The sequence below is a fragment of the Zootermopsis nevadensis genome, unplaced genomic scaffold, assembly GCF_977971745.1.
Source record: "Zootermopsis nevadensis isolate Lab colony 2312 unplaced genomic scaffold, Znev_1.0 Znev_ptg000028l, whole genome shotgun sequence".
NCBI lineage: Eukaryota > Metazoa > Arthropoda > Insecta > Blattodea > Termopsidae > Zootermopsis > Zootermopsis nevadensis.
Window position 1 is genome coordinate 290683 of NW_028259160.1, and position 24370 is coordinate 315052.

Sequence of the window (24370 nt, forward strand, 5' to 3'; positions counted from 1 at the left end):
CAGTGGCGCTGCGTGTTTGGTAACCCAATCAAATTGTACTGAATTACAACCAAAATTAAATATTTTAATGTGGTTACGTGACTTTTATTTCATTCTGTGCACATCTGATAATCATAGACATAAATAGAGAGGCAAGATGAAATATTATGTATCAGACCATTATTCAAGTAGCACGATGGCCGATATGTGACTCAGACAAACGTGCTATTTAGAAGGAAAGCTTTGAGGTCGGCTGACGAGTTACGCAGTGCTGGCTATGGTATGTACAAAATTGTGAACACACAGGATTTAGGATGTGGTGCAAAGTCCAGTCAGCATGGCACTTGTGAATTCTGACTTCGAAGGTGACCGCTCGATGCTCGGGGTCTCGCAACTGGATTTGGAAAATGAAGTGAAGAGGCGTGGCTGCTGAAATATCCGCCCCTATTAATCTAAAAATATATTCAAACGTACCGTAAAAATACAGCCAGATATTTTACATAAAATGTACACATTCACTGCTAAAAAAAATCGATCACTGGTGAGTTAGGAAGTAATTTGGAATTATAAAAATATGAAGTGCCATACTTTGTTGCTAGGTGACAAGAACAATGGAACATTTTGAGACTTCTAAATGCTTACGGCATGCTTTTCGGTGGAATTATTAAATTTTGTTATAATTACAATGAATAAAGTAGCAAGAATAAGACACATATGCATTGGCAAGAACTTCACCTGCTAACAATCAAACATGTGATTTTAAAAAGCTGTACGATCTGAGGATGATTTGGCGATAAAATATTTTTGAAATAAAAGCTAAGTGGAAGAAACGTAACAAGTACTTATTAGGTAGCGGGGTGTCTTTAAAAGTACCAAGTGACAAACAGAGGACCAGGAAGTGATTAAAAATGAAGGAAGCTGGCTTTAAAAAAGAGAAAGATGTACAGTTGTGTATCTTCTAATAATTCGGGAGACATGGCGCCGCCATTTTGGTGGGAGAACAGCACAACTTCATGTTAACTGGCTTATCACGATGACGTTATGGGTCCTTAGACTACCGATTGTAGAGTGCATGTGCAAAACTAGATTAGTCTCAATTTCGTGCACACACAGGAGGAAAAAGAGGTGCCGAGAGCTCTCGACCGGTGAAATGGCATCAAGCAGGTATTTTAATAAAGACATGAACTTTTTAGACTAGTATTCTAGGTTCAAAACAAATTAAAACAATTATTAAACTGACTTATATAAAGATTACAATGGGCTCTGAAGTCATGCTCGAGAAACGGCGATGGAAATTATGCCAGCCATTTTATGTCTTACATAATAATAATAATAATTGCTGTAAAGCAGCGTTTAGAATGGAGTTTGCACCACACAGGAGAATTGTCAGTTTCTAATCTATTTTTACACAACGTATCCATTCTAGTTGTTGACAAGGTTTCTTTGCAGTGTGTGTATATGTACAAGGGGCAGGGCAAAGACATGTTAGACGGTGCTGCCTACCCAGCCCTTTGAACTCGAACATTTTCGCGTGTAGGAGCACTGCAGACATTATTTAATTTATTTTGTTTAATGAATAATTTTAAATGGTTCAACACTTTGGTGCGCCAATTTGTTTTAATTGCTAGACACAAAAGCTTGCTTCAGAACGGTATTTTTGCTTAATGCCCAGCGTATTATTTACACTTAAAAGGCGAGGAGATTGGGAAGTTGGTGATGGTAGTTGATTTATGTTTGAGTAAAGTGAAGCACTTCATATCAGAACGAAACAAAGGGCGCTGCACTTTCAGCTGTGTTTAAGTACTGAGTTATCTGCTCCTTTCACTCAGAGTCACGACCAAGTACGAACGGCCCAATTTAGCAGAAGTATGCAAACGTTCAGCCGGGGCTGGACAGGCGTTTACAGACTTCTCCATGGAGAAACAATCTGTCATGGGGGGGGGGAAGACTTTGCTTCAAAAGTGGAGAAGTGTAGACAAATTCCAAAATTCCTTCCACTTCACAAGGAGGGGAGGTGGGGAGGGCATTGGAATTCCGTCCACACACTCCGTTGTCTCCATACCTCCCAGTCCCTCTTTTTCACTTCATGTTCCAAATCCCATTTCTGACCCTCACACATTAACACGCGATCGTAATACTCCTTGATGATTCTCTTCAGTAGCGCTAAAAGAATAAATATAATCATGTGAAGTACACACTCTCATCAAGGAAACCAAATGGCTTCTTGAGGACTTTCCATGTGACACTGGACAGTCGTTCAAGATACCAACTTCATTGTTCTGATAAGAAAATTAAGTAATCTCATGTATAGACACTCGTTTTTGCATTATTACGTTATCTCAATTTAGGGAAATCTACTGGTACTTTGACAAAATATTTATGACATATTAACATGTATTGCTTTATTGTGTATTCGGTTTACTTACGAAACCAGAGGACAGACTGAGTTTTGCTGTTAACAATTGTGAAATAAGCAATTGGATCATTTTTTTGAGTCAAGTTAATCAAACCCCATTTCTTAACCTGCTTCGAAGTATAGGTTAAAACGAATATATAATGTGAGATATTAATTATATTGGTTAATAATTTTGTGGCACATTTTACATATTCATTTTGAGACGTTAATGTTTGAACAGTGCTGTTTTATTCTGGTGTTGGTGTAAGAGAGTGTGAAGATCTCCTGGACAAACAAATTACTCACGTCATATTCTGAAAATAAGCACGTAGAGAGGGCATTCAGGTATTTTGGACACAGCGCTGTGTTAAGGAGTAGAAGACTAACGTTAGAGCAATGCAGAACATTGATTGGATAGAATTAAAACTCGCACAAATATCCCATTTCTTTACCTCAAATTCTTTCACTTTACTTATTCTCTCTAAATCCCATTTAGCACTCTCTAATGTGTAAATTTTGTCCCAGTACTGCTTGCAAAGTGTTTGAAGTTCGACTAAAACAAAAAGAAAGAAGAAAGAGACACAAGAAAGAAAATGTATTGTTAGTCACAATGAGAACTAGGTTTCTGCTAACGTTCCAGTCGCTGGCCCAATCAGAATACATCATGGACCAATGCCGGGGGAAGGGTCGAGAAGACTTCACTGTGAAAAACCTGATCGCTTTATAGTTGCACATCGAGATCCAAAAGCTTAAAAAATATATTTTAATGTGACGTAATATAGTGTCATGTATAGCTGATTAATAGTAGCATGAAGTTGAATTTATTTATTTTCTGCATTTTGAAACAGCCAGACAAGGCCAGTTAGAGATAACCATAAAAGATGTCAATAAAACAACGTATTTTGTAAAGCAAATTATATGATATGGCATAATCATGACGAAAGAAATCCAAATATAACAAAAACAGGATCCAAATGTGCAATATAAAAGCGACATTTCTAAGCGAAAGAAAGGTTAAAATAAAATTTAATTACAAACAATAATATAAAATGTCTTTAAGCAAATTTCTGTTAAAAATGTCAGTGTCCTTACACATAACATTGACGGCAGAAAAACGTCTGACCAAATGACCTTGAAATTGTGGTTTACCATAAATGTAAAATGTAATAACAGAGGTATATGCATTATTTTTTATATGAATTGTCAATAATAGGTGTAAGGTACTTTAGTAAATATTACGTGTCAAGAAATTTTAAAGATTAAAGTGATGTTAGATTTGGCAGCGACTTCTCGAATCGAGAAATTATTTTTCTAAGTGAATATAATTCGGTTGACTGTTTTGGCGTTATTGGACTATTAAAAGAAATGCAGGACTACTGAGATGGCAGGTCGACCCATCACAGAACAGCACGACACAGAAGATGCGGACACTTATCCCATGCTTTCAGAGGGATTCCCAGCGACAGCGCGGCCACTGTGATATATATGAAATATCGATTTACATTATTAAGTCTACTAGTTGTCACCTAACCTCAAACATAGAAATACCGCAAATACAATAATTTCTTGAGAAATAATTTGATTTATATTACAAAATACAAAATATTTATCTTCATGTTCGCGCTTAAATCTGCTGAATTTTCTGAAGCAGAAAGAAGTATTTCTTAGAATAAAAAAATAGAAAAAACTGGAAGTTTTAAGCAGATAATACGATAGAAATTATGACGTTAGTGGCAGTTATTCAGTGAATGCTGAGAAATGGTACGAAACAGAAGTTACAATATCCGTAGCCCAAACTAAGTTATTTACGTTCTTTATCTATGATAAAGCGTGTACAAAACACGGAAAGGAGAAGTACAGAATTACAGTGTCTTTAAATAATGGCAGAGAAGTGATTTATATTGCATTTCGTTTACTCCGAAAGTCTGCGAGGCTCAAATATACTCCAAATAACAAGCAACAGAGTCGTTTTGGGTAAATTTAAGCGACTATCAAAATAGAAGGAATCGTACACCTACAAATTAAGTTAAAGAACAGATCATATCAACAGTATATTATATTGTGTTGAAATAAAGAAAGCATTTTGTGATTTATTTGTCACTTTTGTTGTTTAATCAGTTTTACGGCTGAACTCTGTTTATTAAGCGGTAGTTTCAATATTGTGATAGTGGTGTGCATTTAACTGCTTAAAACTAACTAAGAAAAAAAACAAAGGAATTATTTTGTTAAACTATTTCCTAAACAAAATCTCTCCCAGAGAGCCTCGTACCTGCCGATTCGAATATGTTCTGATTTGATTTCCACACAGATTCAGGGCCCAGTGACCCCGTAAACCAGCGACAGAAGTCAAGCTTTGTTCGAAACAAACGTTGCGAATATTAAAGATGGCGATAATTTAACGAACCTGCTAGTATACAAATACGTAATCAGAACGAAGCTCACAAGATCATTTCGGTTTCAGTTTGCAAAATATTATTAAAGCTCTAACGGTACAACTAAAAACTACAAATGGCTACATTTTCATGTTCAACCATGCTTAGAAAATGCAACCAATTGCAAATCTGATTATTACACAAATATTTCCTATTATAAGTTAATATAAAACAAATTAAGATGGCTGTCTTCTGGCTTGTAGAGCCATGTAATATGGTAGAAGTTTACTGACATTTCAGAAGTGCTAGTTATCTGAGTCATGAAAGAGATAAGTAGCCCTGATGATGGAGACAGCACGCACCATTAAAACATCGGAAAACTTCTACCACAAGACAGCCATCTTCATACTCGCCGCTGTGAGTACCTGAAATCCTACTTATAAAACAAATGTATGGATTCATGCGTCTGGAAATTGCAAATTAGGTACGCGTGTGTTACGGACGTGGTCAGAGATCTTTGCAAATTCAAAAATGAGAGATCGCAGTGCATCACAGCAGTATTGAAACCAAAGAATATCAGAATGTATGGCTGCAACATTTAAAAGCACAGATTTAAATAAGAGTGGCTGATTTAACACAGTCGATAGAACGTTGATGTGAAGACAGAATTAAAGAATAATAATGATTAGATTGAGTTAAATACTTCAGAGTTATGTGAATGCAAACTCACATTGTTAAAATATCCGATTCCTTTATCTGTAAATGAGGAAAAATGAAAGAAAATGTGCAAAAGAAATGTAAGAAGACTGTTAGATGCCTGGTCTATCTTCACAAGAAATGTATTAAAGTGAGTTTGTTAAAACATCACGTGGCCAAAACTGATTCCAAGTTCATGAAACGAGGTCAAGATTTACTCTTGTATCTGAGTGTGTCTCAAGATGCTATCTCTACATTTATGTGTTTAATCTACGGACAAAAGCAGTAGCAGGCTCTAGAAGAGACAAAATCACGATTAATTAATCTCGGGTTACTTATTTAAAGAAACCACATTTTCCGCACTGACCTCAAAGTGATCAATTATTCCAAACAACTGTCCATTATTTGTCGATATCTGCATCTACACAATGCAACGCTGCTTCGTTAAATTAGTGACTCTACACAAATAATATTGAAAATCATGGGATAAACCTTCCATAACGTGATGCAGGTAATGATTTCTGATAATATTAGGCTTTTGACAGTTATACAATTCAGATAAAGTGAATATCTAAATATGAGATTGAAAAGGCCACAAAATTTATAGTGCACATAAACTGCCAAAGTACGTTTAATAAATATAAATAATGCAGAATGTGCTGTTACACTTTTTGTAGTTCATCTTCATCGATTAGGCATTAATGCCTGATCCAAATCAGAAATATACTTCTGAAATAACGCATTCTTTCGACATTTTATATGCCTCGTAAGACGGATGATCAGTCTGAATTCTCTCTCTAAACAGGAAAACAAAACACATCAAAAAGGGGACATTATTTACCTCGAGTGGGATTAAAAGCCACGACCTTAATTTTTGTGTAACCAAGCACAACGCCCTGGGCAGCGTGGGCACTCTGATATCCTATCATTTTTTTTATAAAATATATTTATTACTTTAAACAGAATTTAATACCGAAGAAATGTAACTGACCGGCAACATTGTGTTCATTACGAAGACATTTTGTGCTTCTGTACAGACAAGATGGCGGTCATTGAAAAACATGAACGTGGAATCTCAGGCTGTGGAAAAGAGACAGCTGCGCAGTGATACGAAAAGAACGCGACGTTGCAAATAAACAAATTCTACCTCGAAGTCTTTCTTTTTAACGGCGTATTCCAGATCAAACTTCTCGTCTTCCAAAGTGCTGATTCTCGCGTGGTAGTCTCTGAGCACGCGCTTTATTGTATCTGCGACGGACAAACATACACAGACACACAGACACATAAGTAACATATACATAAATTAAACACAATTGACTTAATTCCGCTTTGTTTCCTAACAAGACGGTCAAACTGTGCGATCCCTGCGTCTAGAAACGGAGTCCCGAAAACTGTCTACTTGTTATACACATCCGAGGTTGATCTGCAGATTTTGATCATGGCACCAACATCACCCCTCGTCTACCCAGCTTAAAATTATAAAATATGAGTAACAGATCTCGATAACCTTCAATGATCTCGCATTTAAACAGAAAAATGTCTCGAAGTTATAATACAAAAGTTATAAACTTCAGAATATAGGACATTTGGACACGATTTCAGGCAATACATGAATAAATTAAATTGTTTAAAAAAATTTTTTACTCAAAAATTGATAACCACTTGTGAGTACCTTTTGGTAAATCTAGTTAACTTCACTTCACTATCACTCTTCGTAACATCTATATTTAAAACACTGGCCGCATGGAAGGGCAGCTTGACAGAATATTTTTCATGAAATTTCATCTGCTGGAATTTTAATGTACGTGTATGGAACAAATCCTTTCTGATATTAATTTTGAGACTATTTTTTTACAAACTGTAAGCGGGACTACTGCATTAAACACACACCATTTATGTACATGGAAGATGTTTGAAATGTAACAATTTTTAATTAAATGTCATGTATTAGAATATATATTTAATAGGCATAAATACAAGGCTTACGCAGGGGATCATTATTTCCTTGCGAGATGTCGAATATACTTACTACTCAAAAACTCTCTTAAATCTTCCACATACAATTTGACAGACTTCTGTAACGTAACAAAATTGTAGCTGCGTGATTCTGGGCTTAGAGTATCTAGTACAACACATGAATACTGGAATGTAGAAATGGATATGTCTTTAGAGAGATCTTTCACACTCGATTATATTTAAAATTTCCTGCTGTTAGATTTCCATGGTAACGGAGAGGTATGAATCTCTGTACCAATGAAACAGTGTTGGGAATAAGTAAGGTGGGATCATCTTCCACAATACTTATGAATCAATTCTTACAAATTATAACCCGATTTTAATTATGTTTAATACCGGAAAGTTTTGTGAAGAATATACAAACGCATGTACAATTTTATTTACATCGAAGTATTTTAACGACCATTTAACATGGCAGCGCAAATATATTTTTGAAATTATTTCAAATGCTTGCGAAAACAAGTTGCAAGAACAGATTAGTTAGCTTATTTTGATAAATGCAAAAACATTAGTTATATAAATATAGTTTAGCTTATTCGAATAATTCATTTCAGCAATAACTTATTAAAATCAATCATTATGATCAAATATGACGTCATACGGAATTCAGTTCAATTTTCATTCTCCATTTCCCAACACCTTACTTTTCCCCACCACAAGTGAAATTGTGTGTTGTTATTTTGTTTAAATATCTCACACATATTGTCTTTAAAATTGTATTTCGATGTGAAATCACCCAAAAAGTGCTGAAATTTAAAAAAATCACATTCAACTGTGCCCTTTAGCAATCAACAATTTTCCATTCTCATCCTAAGTCGGGCATAATGTTTCAAAGTTATGAAGACATAAGACACTTCCTACGTGCACAGGAAACTATCAATGAATGAATTTGTTGTCTATAGTAGTGTACATGACTAGATTTCTCGTAAAGACGTGCAAATTAACAACGACTGAAGAAGTCTAGAGATACAAAATTTATTCTGTGCACTTATAAGCAGAATTACATTAGTCGCAAATGAGACATCCTTACGACTACCATGAGATATGTTATAAATTACGAAGAAATGTATTTTATTTCCTGATATGACGCATTCTATTGGCTGGAGCAACTTGTGACACTACTTCCGGACAATATAAATATATTGGATGCCACGAAGTGTGAAGCCTTTTTTATTACGTGTAGCCATGAAAGTGAATTGTATTGGTGATGTGTGAGGAGTACGTTTAATTTAGAAAACAAAGTTCATATACGTATTTTAATTTTTACACTAAATTATAATTTTCATTTCTTTAAAAGTCCAACATTTTATAGTTCGACATGAAAAGATTGCACCATAATTTAATATCAGTTTTATTTAATAAATTTCAGGTGTTATGAGCAGAAACAGATGGCGTTTTTTAACGAGACATCTTGTTCGCATTATGGAAATAGATCGCATTCATTAGAGTGTTATGTTAAGATCTGTGTTCATACAAATATTGACGGTTTAAATTTAAGTTATATTTTAGCTGTTTCAGTTTCTCCACTGAATTAAATCTTCTACCCTTGTATCTGGATCAATGATGAAGCTTGATTTAAGTCAAGTGTGTAATTATTGTGTTTGAAATACAATTTTTCCTGTGATTCAAATTATTATTTAAACATTATGTAACTGTTTCAATTAAAAATAAATAACATTTAAATTCAATGAATTAAGGTAAGTACAAGAGGCAGCAGAACTTAGAGAGCTAATTTCTTTATCCAAATACCGCTTGAACATTTTAAATCAAACTTAATGTTTTACTATATTAGCAAATGGAATATCGACAAGAAATCAAGATGTGGTCCCGAACGAACATAAAACTCTTTATTAATTTTTTTAAATTTTAGTCGTGTGTCACATTCAAGTGAGCTTGGTATTTGGATAAAACCTCTTTTACAGTCTTCAATCAAATGAAAGTGGTACGAGAAGGGAAATTACTTGATTTGGTTGGAAACTACGTTAACATTTATGATACTGATGAGAACCTTACAGCGTCTTTTACTCACATAACTAACATCCTTGTCACTGCATAAAAGTGGCCGTGAATCAAAAATTAATGCTGGTTTAATAGATTTTATGCGTGGAATACTTATATGGTGTATGTTAAGATGAAATATAAGATACACTTAAAGTATTTATCGATATGATGTTACTATAATGGCTGTGTTCAAGACATCATCAGTCCTTCAAACTCCATCTTTAACCCCCAGCATTCTGGAAAACAGGCCCACTTTCATTTGACTAAAAATTCCGAACATTTGGTGTTCTGAGTTGTAACCCCGTGTGGGCGTATAATTAGATAGCACAATTTTGGAGGAATATACGCTCTCTAACACCATCTTCAAGATTGTATCTTCATCCCTGAAGTCTGGAAGTTCCTCTGAAACGTCAGTATCTACCTATAAGTCCACATGACGTTACAACCCCAGAAGACAAACATGGACACCTTTACAATCTACAAATTGTCACGTGATATCAGTTCTATAATTGTAATTACACATAATAACTTTACTGTGCTTACCTTCGTTAGCGTCGTCAATATTTTTGGGTTTACCGCAGCGTTCATCAATAATCCTCCTCCTCTCGGCTGCTTTCCTCTCCTGTTCCTTCTTCAACTCTTCAGCGGCCTTCTTTCTCAGCAATAACTGCATAAGGCATCATTACGCAAAATGTTCTGTGTTAGTGAACGGTCCTTAGTTTGACTAAACTGTAACTTACTACGCGGCACTTCTAATTATAGAATTATCGACCCTTTAACTGTCAGATGTCCGGGGGTTGAACCACAATACAAAAGGAAGACTCGAGACATACGCCAAAAACATGTCAGTTGATATTAACTTTTTGCGCGCGTCTCTAAAGCAATGAGACCGGAAGCCAGTCGCGTAGTAAGTTGACCTCGTTCAGATGTGACAGTGAAAGGGTTAACAAAATAAACACGCAAGGCGCCACAAGTTTGATAGAATTTTTTGACAGGGACAACCCGTTAGAATGGGTACTAGAAATTAAAATTTAGGTAGCCCATGTATCGAAATATATCTGGAAACATAATTAAGCCTCCGTGTAAAGTTTTGGTCCATAATGACAATTTTAAATACTCAGTAACTAAAATTCCTTTCACTTTCACAACAGTTCTCATTACTACTACAGCCGCTGCAAAGGCTCTAGATCTAGTATGGGCCTTAACATTTCTGCAAAAAGTATACTTCTACAGAACAGCACAACACAAAGAGTAGCTGATACACATCAATGCCTCAAGTGGGATTAAAACCCACGATCCCAGTTCTCCAGAGGCCAAGATTCATGTCTTGGACCGCGCTGCTACTGATTCTAGGTTCCAAATGTCGCAAAAATATGTTAATTTCTTGCGCAGTTACTGCGGTCATGACGGAGTCAAAGCTCCTGAAATTTACAAACTGGCGACGATACCGGAAGTCATTGTATCGACTTACTCTGAGCTTCTTCTTCCTCTCTGGGGTCATGAAACCCTTCTTGGCCTTCTTGGCTTTGGCCGTCTCCTCCAGGCGCTTGCGCACCTCAGCGCGTTTGCGGTCTATGTCAGCCTGCTTCGCCCTCTTCGCCTGAAAAACGTGGTTTAAGTTAGAGGTTGTGTGTGGACTTGATCAGACAAAGTTGCCGTCAGTAAATCGCGTGCTTCGAAGTCACGGAAGATCTTCATTTCCGTACCGTGCCGCTGTAAGTCACGAATACACTGTAGTTAGCGTTGCTAAACTGCAAATTCTGAGTTGTCTTCACTCACATGTACTCTGCTGTTTTTGTTCAAATATTGTACTATTTTGATTCGACCTTGAAGCAAGCAATTTGGTGACGGCGACAATAACTGAACCTTGAGCACGATATATCTATCTTATAAATTCTAATCATTCTCGTCTGCTTTTATTTGATACATGAAATAAAAGTGTACTGCCATGTCGCAGCATTTAAAAGTAAATGAAGTGAAGTTTTCTCGTGCTATCAACTACTTCAGCTGCAAACTTACACGTCTATCGCCCGAAAAGACTTCGCAGAAACCATTTTAATGGTTTTAACAACAAAAGTATATTAACTTGATATCTTTCACAGGTTTTTACCAGGGGCACAAAATTCTAAATCACGCAAAGAGAGATAAAATTAGTTTAGAAACTTACATTTTAACGAAACAATTAATATATTAAGGGCACGCATAAAAGATGGCAGACGACAGGTTGCCCAAAATAAATGTTGCAATGTAAGTCACTAGGAAGTAGTGGCAAGGGAAAACAGAGAAGGGAACGGAGGATGTAATAACACAGAGAAGACTGGACGGACAATGGACGGGTGGAGAAGAATAAAGACTGAGAATTGGAAGATGTACACACCTTCTGAAAGGTATAAAAATCATCCACGTTTATTTAACATGTAATAATTTTGTAATCGTTTTGCAACTGAAATTCCATTCTCGTAGTTAAGTTTGTTTAAGAATAACATTTCTCAAAGCGTTTCAAAACCTTATTGAAATTCAGAGTTTAATAAGTTTAGGACTTGACTCAATTTTTGGGATTCAGGCGACTTTTCAGTTACATAACGTGTAAAAAAATACGAAGTACGTTCACCAACACAAAAACTTACCTATATGATGTCCGTGCTTAAGGGTTAGCAACGAGACGCAAAGCAGAGAAACAATTCGTTGTTCAGTAAACTGAACCTACTGAGTAGGGAAACACGACTCGTAGAAGATAATGACTGAGTGACATAGGTAGGAAGTTTTACGCTGTTCCCTGATGTGTTCCAGCTTCTTTTCTAGGTATTGTGAGCCTACGCATCTACAGTTCACACTATTTGAAAAAAAGTGTTATATCCGCATATTTTTATTGTTACGGTGGACGAGACAGTGTCCCTGCGGAACTGAGCCTCTGATGGCCCAAATGTCCATCCCCCAGACGATACATGAGTGAATACGGAACAGTGGTAGAATGATACTGACAGGATAAAACCAATGACATCGGAGATCAATTTTTTCCAATACCATTTTGTCTACCATAAATGCCACAAGAGCTGCCCTGGAAGCGAACCCGGGCGTCTGCAGTGAGAAGCCGGAGACAAACAGACCGTAATATACGCATAGAGAAATTGTCAACATTTAAAGTGCGTTATTTAAATTGTCACGTGAGAAAGAAAATTACTATGCATTCTCGAAATAAGGTCCAGATACCACAAGCGGAATCGTAATGGCAACGGTCGACCGGGTACCCCTTTCACGTTTTGGTAGAAGGAGAGACGAATTAATCTCTTTAAATGTTTTTGTGCAATCAAAATGGCATTTTGGGGATTCATATTTCGCCTGTGGCCAATTTCCAACAGAACTGACAAAGAGTGCGTATACTTTCACAAAACGGACGGACATGCGTTAAACTGCATGCTGTGGTTAAGTTCCTATTTCTTCTCTCCTGGTTTGGTTAGTTTCAGACGTGGTGCATGCTGGTACATTACGTGCCTCCTCGATGCGCTTTCTCTGCAAAGGAAACAGAAAAGTACAAATTACATTAACGTCTGACAAACAATGCAAACCACGCAATGGGCAGAATTGTTGTAAAAGATCGTTTGCTATTAGCAACATGGGACAATTTAACAGTAATATTTTTAATATACAGTGTGATTCAATAGTCCCTGTGCAATTGCAAAAATATATATTTCTTATGTTGAAATTATTAGGGGTTAAAAGTGTTGGAAGTTGGATCTATGTAACTCAAAACACCCCTTTTCATCTCGATGGCGAAGAAACTTACCAATTCCTATTAAAATTAATTATGGCTTTCATTTTATAACGAAGACAACGGGGGTTGTCCTTATACTGACAGTTTCATTACTCCTTACAGATTAAAGTCAAGTAGACAAGTTAAGCGACCTCAGTGGCCAGACGCCCCTCGAAATTAATTGCTCACCGAAATATCACGCAGAACTAGCATGAAGACATTCAAAACAATCCTGTTGGAAACATCCACATTGACTTGTCATTTAATTCTCAATGAATGTGTACAGAAACTGTTCACAGTAGCGTTCAAAGTACATGAGTCCTTACGTTAACAAGAAAACAATTGTTCTAGTATAACACTCAGGCCTGAAGAGACAACACCATTTTAACAGCATTTGCCCATGTGCAAAGAAATAGCACGCAGTCCATGGCAATACTGGATGAGAGAAAGGTGAGATGATGTCACTTAACACACAGATCAGGTGCGCCATTTGAGGCGTGTGTATGAATCATTTCCCGCTTTCAATATTTGTTCTTGCAGTTGTAAACGGATTTTGAATCATCCTGTATATAGAAATTACAGCTGTAAATACACAAAGAGTCCGATTTAAAATTGATATAAACAGATAATTCTGAATCTTAAATAAAGATAAAAATGTCAGCTTCAAGTTAAATACAATGGAAGCAACTGTAATGGAATTATTTAATATTTTTGATTTATCTGCTATTGCATGCATTTTTTTAATTTTGTCGTATTAATTTTAACGTTTCATTTCAACAAATGAAAGTGCATTAATAAAAACATATGAGTTTCGAAACTGAATTAAACTCTTAACAAAACTCACAATACATTTATTAGTATTTTATCTTCTCTCACCAAGCAATAATGACAATAATTTTGTCATTATAAGCTCATTATTATTTGATGAAAAGCTATAAAGTATGCGTTAATAAAAATAGCAAACAAAAAGTTGCAAAAACAAAAATATATATGAGCATTTTATATACAGTATATATTCGAAGCTCAATTATGTACAAAATATTATGCTTTATGACGAACTTGGGCTGTAAAATGAACAGTGAGTGTTTAAAAGAAAACATTATACAACATTCACAAAAAACAATAAAAAACTAAAAATAAATAATTGCCAGCTGATGCAAGAAAACAGCAGAAAAATTGGTTTAACTGAAATTGTAAAAACAGCTTAGAAACAATTGCATTGTTTCATTTCAAGATGGCTGTGTGGTTGGGTAGTCGTTGCATGCCTAGAAAATAACGTATTGGAGAAGATGAAACCAAAACAAAATAATAATAGCAGCACAGAATTGCAACACATACAGCCATAGCCCTGAAAACACACAGCACGGCGGTTAGCATGAATCTGGTCTTACAGTTACAATCCTTGGATCCTCTTCTCGTTGGAGTCCTCTGGGCATGCGCCGTATATGTGTTACGGATTATGAATTTACGATATGTCCATAGTATCAAAAGTTATTGGAGAAGGTTATGTGTGCTGCCTAACCTGTATTTTATTGTAATTATCTTATTTATAAACTACCAGCATGGAAAATGTCTCCATGTGCACTATAATAATACTGGTAATCATGAATAAAATACATGATAATTAAACTGACAATTATAAAAGACAATATCAGAGTGATATAATGCGTCATATTTCGATAAATTTACAAAAGGAGACAGTCTGTTACATCAACATTATGCCGACCATTATTTGGGTTCTATTTTACAGAAACGACGTTTCGGGAATTGACTAAATTCCCGTCTTCGAATAATTGGTTGACATTATACTTCGAATTTTTTAAGATTAGTGCCAGTGTTTGGGGCAGAAACAGGGGCCAATTGAATTCTAGGCTATAACTTGAGAGGGATCCCCCGTTGCGAGGACCCAAGACGCCAGATGAGCCGCTATCCCGTTGTACGAACCTGTTATGCGGGTGGAGGTGTGACAGGGATCAACAGACAACACGCGTTGATATCAGCAAGTGGAAATCAAACTCCTGAAAATTTCTGGTCTTCCAAACACAAAGTTAAAAAAAAAAGACTGTTGAACCTTAAAGAGTGCCAGATGAACCCATTCTATTTAATTAAAACTTCAGTTGTGTGGAAATTTAATTTATCATAAACAGTTGCGCGAAGAAAGGATTTTATGAAATCTGTGTCCTGATAGAATCGATAAATATGTTTATTTCATATTTTATATTTTATGCATTAAGTGAGCGAGCAAATATTCCTACCCTTATATATTTGATGCATAGGCTGTATACTAACGAATTCTTAGAGTGGGTGAGGCAATTTGCTTGTTCTAGCTTCAATGTACTCCTGACTTGAGACAAAGGTAAATTCATAACTGTGAAGAGGGAGTAGAATACAGCGCCACGTATTACTGTTATCGGTACTAAATTAATGTGAGTGGTTAAGATTCAAGATCGAATCGCTGTAACCCGAGTAAGGCCTTATTCATTAGATTCACTGGAAAATAAAACTACTCTAAACGATTGGTATGCGGCGAAAAGAAAAGAAATTCCTGTCCTGACAGAAATTAGATTCAGTTTACCCAATCCCCAGTCCAACATTCATTTACTGAGCAATCCCAATTCTAAAGATAGCATCAAGGAAATACGTGTTTACGAAGTTCACACAGTCTGTTATGAAATGAAAATGGATTCCGTTCTTTTTAATGTAGTCTATAACGTGCACTGTCATTAAAATAGTAGGCTATACCACGGATTAACATTTTAATCGCCGCCGGCAACGTTAGCTATTTTTACTGCTGTTAACGGCCTCAGAAGAAAATGCTTCACGTAATGCAGAGAATTTTGTGAAAACTTCCTTCCATAATCTGTGTTTGTAATGCGATGCATCAAACAGTAGAAATTTCACTGACCATTGCTGACACAACACGGGATTTCTGTTCGAGCGAAAGAGCAGCTCTGTAGGTTTTTGGGCACTGTGAAGAGGTAAGAGGGGGAGAGGGACGAGAGAAATAGCAATCAGTAACCAGGGCAACGACATACGTCATAAATATTTGAAATTCTTCAGGTGGAAGGGGAGGATTACATAGTATATTCATAGTTGAACATGCACATATAGAGAAAAAATGGTGAAATTTTACCTTTCGGATGCCTAAATCAGTTTATAAATTTATATAACAGAACTTAAAGTAGTTCCACAATTGCAGACTGACACTTGGACATACTTACTCGCCTCTTTAACCGTTTGAACAAGGGGCAAATCAGGAAAGACACTGCTAGAATAGGAGAAAGAAGGGTGTTTATGGAGGAAAAGAGGCAGGACTAAACCTCAGGAGAGGAAAGAGGTTGTTACAAGGTCCCGAGGCATTTCTGTTCGTCTTACTGACAAGGATATAACGGAAGTGAATACGTTGTTATGGTAACAAGCAGAAGGTTGAGACAAAGACAAGATAATTTTTATTTTCTTACTGATAAATATTGAAATGGTAATTTAAAGAGGTAAGTAATTTTGTGGCACCCACAGCAAAGGAATAATTTTTATTAACTTAAATCGAGAGGGCTGCATGAGTGGCGTGCATTAGCAACTTGGAACATCGCAACCATCTCGATATTTATTTAAAGACAGGGGAAAGCCAAGAAGACTTCTGTTGAATGCTGACTGCCAGCAGTCCGGCAAACAAAACAATACAGTAGCTGTTTATTCTGAGAATCATACAAAATCAACAAATGCAATATGTAAGAGAATACAGAGTTACTCTTTGTTGATGCAAATGGTGTCTATAGTTACCACTAAGCTTTAAAGTGTTAATGGAGATTCTCATGACATGCAGGCATTAACCGTTTCTAGATGAGTCTGGAGTTTGAGACAAGTTATTTAATGTCTGTGTGCCTTATAAGTTCCATTTCTTTTTACTAAATAAAATAGTTTGCTAACGATATGTATCTTTCAATAAATAATCAGAAATATGTGGTAGAAAATCAGTGTATTTATTGTAAATCTTAATATAAATCAGGTAAGAAAACCTTCCCTCCCCTATTTCATCATCGGCTATTATTTGTTTCATAAAGATGGCATCGGCCGTCTAGATACTTACCTCACCTCATCGTCCGCCATGTTGTTGTGAGTGATAGAATCTGGGACCTGAAACAAAACACTAAACATTAACTACAGCATAAAAATAAGTCTAAACTGGATATTCCTCTCAAATATTATGTAACAGCCGCCATGTTGGTATCTAATTATAGTGGGATTGAAATTACAGGCGTGGGGTGGTGTATTATTACGAGGTTAAGACATTTTAATAAAATTTATCAGCTGTCGTAAGAAGCAGATATATACACATAAATATTATCACACAGTAAGCCAAGATTTCTTCATAAAATAAGTTATCGTGTGTATTCTTAAAATCAAAAGCTACGGAATGGTCTGACACGCGACTTTAGGTTGAAATAAATTAAAATAAATCATGATATGAGATCATTTTCAATATTAAAAAATGACAGATTTACACTTTTAAATGCAAAACTCAACTAATCAAATCTCACAATGAAACAAATAATAATATTATGGATTTTTAACACTACAGCTGACATTTTGTATGTTCTCTGACTTTTGTTCTAGGCCTATACAGTTATTATGAGTTTCCAGATGAAGAAACTCTTTATCTCACTACCTCCTTGTTGTCCACAGGCTATACCACCCAAGTTTGATATAAATGCCTCTGACACTCAAACAGCACGGGACGGACGCATTCCTGGCTCCACTACAGCTCTTGAAATAAGGAGAATAAGCGAGAAGAGTTTGACGTTTTAACATGTGATATGGCTGTTTTGACTGGTGGCCAGCCAAGTGGCTCGGACAGCGAAACAGTGGCCTACGTGTTCGCAAAGAACTGACGTATTACGTCACATTCCTTGCAGCCTGACAGCGATGGAAGAGCGCCCATTTGTTTCGCAGTGACTGTTTGTCAGCATGTAATGACTTCAATCTGCTTCAACAGAACGTGTTGAAATTTCAAATGTGAGGTCTTTCCCAAAATATGTCTGAACATTGTATGTCAGTCCCAATTTTTCGAAGGTGATATTCACGTTGTCTGATGATGTGTGTGTTTCTGCGTGCGAGTAAACTTGTCCCTGTATCTAAACAACATGCTATTAAGGTGCATGGGGGCGTGGAGGTGACGCCTCAGTCATTCTCTACATTGACACTAGATGGAACTGAGTGTTCAGTTCCAAACTGAAGCAGAATTATCCCCAGGGAAAACTAATTTAGAATTCTTGTAATGGGACATTAGGCTGGCTTCAGTAACTTTCGTCACACAATTCAAGTAAGACGAGAATCCGAAAAATAGGTGAAAGGGTAGTATTTAGACAAATATTACAGGCTATATTAATACAGTAATCATTAGGGTTCGGATGTTCATGACCTAAAAAACCGAAAAATTTGCATGCAAATATGCCCCCCAAAAATAGCGAAATATGACCCAAAAAGGCAAAATATGTCCTAATTTGTTATGAAAAAATATTCGCTAAAATTTTGAAAAAGACTTTTGTATTTCAATCATGTTCTTTATTTGCATATGCATGTACAACTTTTACATTACTTGACTTCCTAGCAATTTTAATCAAAAACCTTAGTCGCTTTAAGTTGTAAATGCCTCGTTTTGGATCAGCATCAGATGTTGAGAATACGTGCTCCTATAAAAGTAAGATAAATTTTAAGAAAAAGCCTTCCATGCATTTCAAATTCATTAATTACAAATAAATAAATAAACAAATTTCAAAATATTAAGTACCTTTCTTCATTATCCTTTCTTGGCAGCATTACGATAAATAACGATTTGCATTTTCAAGGTCTCAAATGAAAATCTTCTTAGATTGTCGCACAGTTTGGTCTTGTAACTTGAGACATCACAAACGTTTCATGGCGTTTTCGAAAATTACACCGATAGAGGAGTGGTTTACTGTATCAAGAAGGAATAAGTCACCAGGGCGGTTAGCAAAGAGCGTGCCAATAACGACATAACAGGCAGGTACACAGTTTTTTAGTGTTGATTCGTCTGGAATTAATTGAGTCGTTTATCTCTCCAAGAAAAATTTGAACTGCTCAGTGTTCACTTTGTTCAGTTGGCAGACGCCATCATTTCACACAGGGATTAACTGTACGTGTCTGAGAAATGTAGTTACAAGTAAAAGTTTGTACCCAAAATATAACCAAAATATGCATTTAACTATAAATATGACCAAAAACATAAAAATGACCTAAATATGCAAAATAAAAAACAGCTTAATTGTGATTAGAATGACCTAATTAGTGTTTAATTTTAGTTTAGAATGAAAATAGAAGCCCCAATAAAAATATGGCATGTCATGAACATCCGAAACCTAGTATTCATCCTTTGGGTTACATATAATTATTCTTAACTAGCTGTGCGACTATCAGCTTTTCAGGATGCCCCCACACACACTGGTTTTTTGGTCTATATACGTGTGTTGGCAGAAATAATAAAAGGATAACTGAGACAAAACTTGTAGCGTCAATTTTATGTTATAAATATTTTATTAGGAGTACAACCGTCGTTCTTTAGATCAAGATTGAGAATTGCCGAAGTCGACTCTTTGTGTTTGGGCACTTTGCTTTCGTACCATTTTGGTCTGTAACCGTACCTGAAAGACAGACATTCATGAGCATGAGGCCCGTTTCATGTTGTAGATTACTAAGAACTGTTTCTACACATTAATACAGGAGCAGAAAGTTACATTGCTGTGAGTAAATTACTGGATATGTTATTCAAGAGTAACAAACAACTATACTTTGTATACACATATGTGCTGTCTTCAAGTGATAATTTCTTCATCTTTGTTAATTCTGTCATGTATCTCTATAGGCTAAACAAAATGAATTTTAATCCCATGCTACATTTAATAGTTACACTGTTATTAAAAATAGTAATAATAATAATATTTATTTATTTATTTTAATGTGCTTTATAACAGGTGATAAGCTAATTGCAGGTAAAAAGCCAATTATATCAAGAATTAAACTAAGAAACACACACACAATAAAATTAAAAATAAGTCTACAACTCCACACGGCGTCTCAACCCAAAAAACCAACATCGTTAAAGTTTATTCCCAGCACCACATGGCGTATGGGTTCGGTGGAGGTTAAGTTCCATGCATTCTGTATATAGAGTTTTATAATTTCCGTAATAACAGATTTTGTCTACAGTTTGCTTTTGCACTGTGCTGTGTCTTGTACTGACAGAAGACGAAAGGGGAATTTAGTAAGCACGAAATTCTGAATAAAAGATCTGGGAGAAAGGAATTGACATTTCTATCTTTGTGATGTACAATAAAGTGGTCGTGGCTAAGTATGAAGCTTTACGCTGTTAAATCGTAAACAAAAGAAAGAAATAAATTAGAAATAAAGAAGTTGTGAGCTAATGGTGTCCGTCATCTTGACTCAGCGATCATATGGAGAAGGCAAGCACCTCCCGACTGCTGCAGCTATTTTTGGAACAGCGGGTGGCTCCTTCGTAAGGATACACCGCACCAAATTTGGTGCCCACGGCAGAAGCAGCTCCTACTCTTTACAGCTAAACTGTGCGCGCTCGTATTTGGATAAATGTTGTATCAAATTCGATACAGACTTCTGGTGGGAGCCACGTAATTTACATAAAACACAACATTACTTAGGACGAGATTTGAGGTTCTCGCAAACCGAGTATGAAGTCGGTTCTCTTCTCAAATATTACGCCGTGTAATCTGGTAGAAAGTGACCGACATTTCAGAGGTACATACTGCCTCCAACATCAGGGTGACGAGGGTCGTAAGCATCTCTGAAACGTCGGCTAATTTATACCAAACTACATACTGCAACATCCCAAAAGACAGTCATCTTCGTTTTGGACTTTGGTTTAATTTTGATGGGTTTTTTTTGTGGCTGGACGACCGAGGTTAGACTCCCGACACGGGTAAAGGACCTACTTTTCGTCACCGCGTTCTAGGACCCACCCAGCAGTTACGATGGAAGGGGTCAGAGGCGCGTCGGTCTGAAGGCCTAGTGCTCAGATTACGAATGCGTGGAGCCTTTCCTCACCTCCCCAATACGTAATCATGAAATGGTGCTGAACGGAGCACATGGGAAATTTTTATTTTGCTTTGGGATTTTTTACTGAATAACAAGTTAGGACTTGCGTGGAATTTGTGCCTGAAGTTGAAATGTTGCTAAACGAATGTCAAACGAAACAAAAACGGAGAAGTAATCTTCAGTAGACTTCTTACACCAAATTTCATGGCGTTTAACCCTTTAAAGCCGAATTTTCTGGGGGTGGGAGGAGGACAGAAAGAGAATATTATTGTTTAAAGGTTCCCAGGTAATTCCCGTTCGTCCTTCTTATAGGGACAGAATAAGAGTGAAGACTTTAGAGTAAAAAACAGAGAAATCTTGATGATAAGAGACGACAGATTTTTCATGTTCTTATTAATAATCTTGAAGTTATGTAATTTAGAGACCTCCACAACAATTAAATTAATTTAAATTAAATTAAAGGGCTGTAAGAGAAACATGAAGTACCAACTGTAAATTGGGAACAATCTCAGCATTTGCTTAAAGACAGAAGAAAATCAAGACAACCTGTGCCAAGACCCTGTGAATGCATATATAGTACTAACCAAAGCTTGTCTAAATAATTTTAAGTTCAGTCTGTACTGCAAAGAAAACACAAGTCTCCATTATCACTCTCATGCAGAGTTACTGACTGTTAAAGCAGGCGGTACGTACAATTACCACCCAGCTTTAAATGGTTAGTCAAGGAGTCCGCGAGGAAACTCAGATGCGATATTGTTCATATTATGCAAACATCAACGACTGCTATAGAAGAAGCGGACAACGAAATCACTGCTATGACAGAATTTTCGATACGGTGAACGGGTTACCTCCTTTTAATTAAGTGACCAAGTGAATGCAAATAAGATTTTTTATTAAATGACACCCATAACCGAACATTTACTTCCGTAACTAAACAAAAAGTCAACACAACAATAAAGATGATAGGTAGGGAAAACTCCGGCTTCTGTCCTGGGATTAAACGAGAATCTGGTGGAGAATAAACTGAGAGGTAGAACTGAAATTATTAAAAATTGTATGGGTTTTCATATTAGCACATTGCTATTTAAGCTAAAAGTTTTCAGTCCAGTAATTTCAGTTACTTGCATTAATTTATTGTCTGACAATTAATATAGGTCAGAGGGCGCAACTGACGTCCTGAAGACTGAAGCAGAACTCAGCTTCGAAACGTTGATTTTATTTGTAATTTAGACGACGGACCAAGTCCAATAAAAGTACTTTACATATTATAACGCACCATCATGAGAAACATTAAAACTTCAAATCGGTGGTTGCTCAGCTGTCCAATTTCAAACCACATATTCACAATCAAGTTTTCTAGTAAGGTTTGTTTTGATATTTTCCCTTTCTGTGCTTAGGGATTTCTTGGTGTTTTGTAGCAAATATTTTATACGCATTTCTCATTTCCCATTAAGTCGTACATGCCCCAAACATATTTAGAGTTATCTTTTTGAGTTAATCTTACTTCATTTTTCGCATGTACACACCTTATAACTCTGAATGTGACCTAAGGACTGCAATACGAAATTTAGTCTGAATCTGTTCGCACACATGAAAGGATAGATGAAACATTTACAGTGTCGGCAGACACAAGTTACCTGCGTGGGTGGAAACAAGACAGAGTTCACGGCAGGTACCGAAATAAATCGGGAAGTCCCGAATACGAAAGGCACTCCAACACTCCGTTAATCTTTGAATAAAAGGATCGTGACCTATTTTAAGATACAATTCTTCTAAAATGGTTAAGTAAAAATACTTGAAATGTATCAACTTAATGTTAAAATTGCATATAAATCTTCACCTTACGGTCTTACCAGAGTTTATGTTCATATCGCGCAATTTCCTATGAACAGACATTCTTAGCTTATTTAACGATGCTGACTCAATTAAAACAATGAAGCCTTTAATCACTCAGCTGAGAGATAAATTTAGTCCAAACCATCACAACCTCTTTATACTAGATCAGTTTAAATATTTTATATTTCTATGCGTTTACTTTTACGAACGCCCTTAATATTGTCTAATACAGCCTGAGTGTTTTATGGTATTTATGTGTTCGCCCAAGAAATTTATATCATCACCGCAGAACAAAAAACGTGTCTCATTCCAATCCTTTTTTTTTTCTAGCGCCTTTCTAATACAGAGTTTCTACTGCAGGTGTCACGTGAGATGGGACCCGAAAGAGTGTCGTGGCACATTTGAAGTTGCGTTTTTGGTAACTAAAGGAACAAACAGAAAGTCAATCGGGACAGGTAATCGAAATCCAGAGATCATACTTCAGCACCTACAAATACCGCTGCGGTAACCCAATTATTACATCCGAGTCGAGTATTCTTACAAAAAATTGTCTTTCTTAAAATAAACTGTTTTTTTTTTATTTATCGGAGCATGACTTTGGCCTACGTCTTCTCCGAAGGACTTTCTCTGGAATAATCCTCATTGTATTATAATTCAGAATTACTTCTGAAATAATTAATTCTTTTAGATATACAGTATGACTTCTTTGATAGGACGTGAGCTTATATCGATGCCTCGAATCGGATTGAACTCACTATTCCAATGTTCATGGGGAATCTTTCCGGCCATAGTTACGATACTGATTGGTACGTATGCACTTAGGAAGGCATTTTATTCGAGGCTGCAACCATAATGAAATTTTCCAAACGGCATTTAATATATACTAACAATTAAAACTTGAATCTATATTTATTCAGTAGTGTTCGAAATTAATCCCGTAAACATAACGTCTGATCGGCACAGCTTTTACATATCTTGGCTTTGGCTCAAACACGTCTTCATAGGAAAATTAAATGTTTTATAAAGTAACAGAACCGTTCTTGTGAAGCTGAGATACTTTCTGCTATTAAAGCAATCCTCCGCCATTTATGGTTCATTACCGTGTTCACAAAAGCCCACCACTGGTACCTATCCTGAGCCGGTTAAGACCATCACATACCCTCTCAACTTATTTCCTTAAGATTCACTTTAATATTATCTTACCAAGTAAAATTTGATGTTTCTACAGTGGTGAGTCTG

At 36.2% G+C, this 24370-nt stretch overlaps 1 protein-coding gene across 20 annotated transcripts in view; it reads right to left on the minus strand.

Moving 5' to 3' along the window:
* LOC110826525 (troponin I) overlaps positions 1–24370 on the minus strand; it is a 33182-nt gene that overhangs the window by 7079 nt on the left and 1733 nt on the right. For 5 of the 20 annotated variants that reach the window (XM_087357714.1, XM_087357711.1, XM_087357725.1 and 2 more), the window contains exons 2-6: positions 17303–17344; positions 12952–12969; positions 10931–11059; positions 10003–10126; positions 2042–2142 (exon numbers count right to left, since the gene is read on the minus strand). In XM_087357714.1, coding sequence (XP_087213840.1) covers positions 2042–2142; positions 10003–10126; positions 10931–11059; positions 12952–12969; positions 17303–17344 — 414 coding nt within the window. Of the gene's footprint in view, positions 1–2041; positions 2143–2826; positions 2928–6589; positions 6691–10002; positions 10127–10930; positions 11060–12951; positions 12970–17302; positions 17345–17794; positions 17815–24370 lie in introns of those variants that run through there. The other 15 variants (XM_087357716.1, XM_087357724.1, XM_087357713.1 and 12 more) reach the window with 6 other exon arrangements.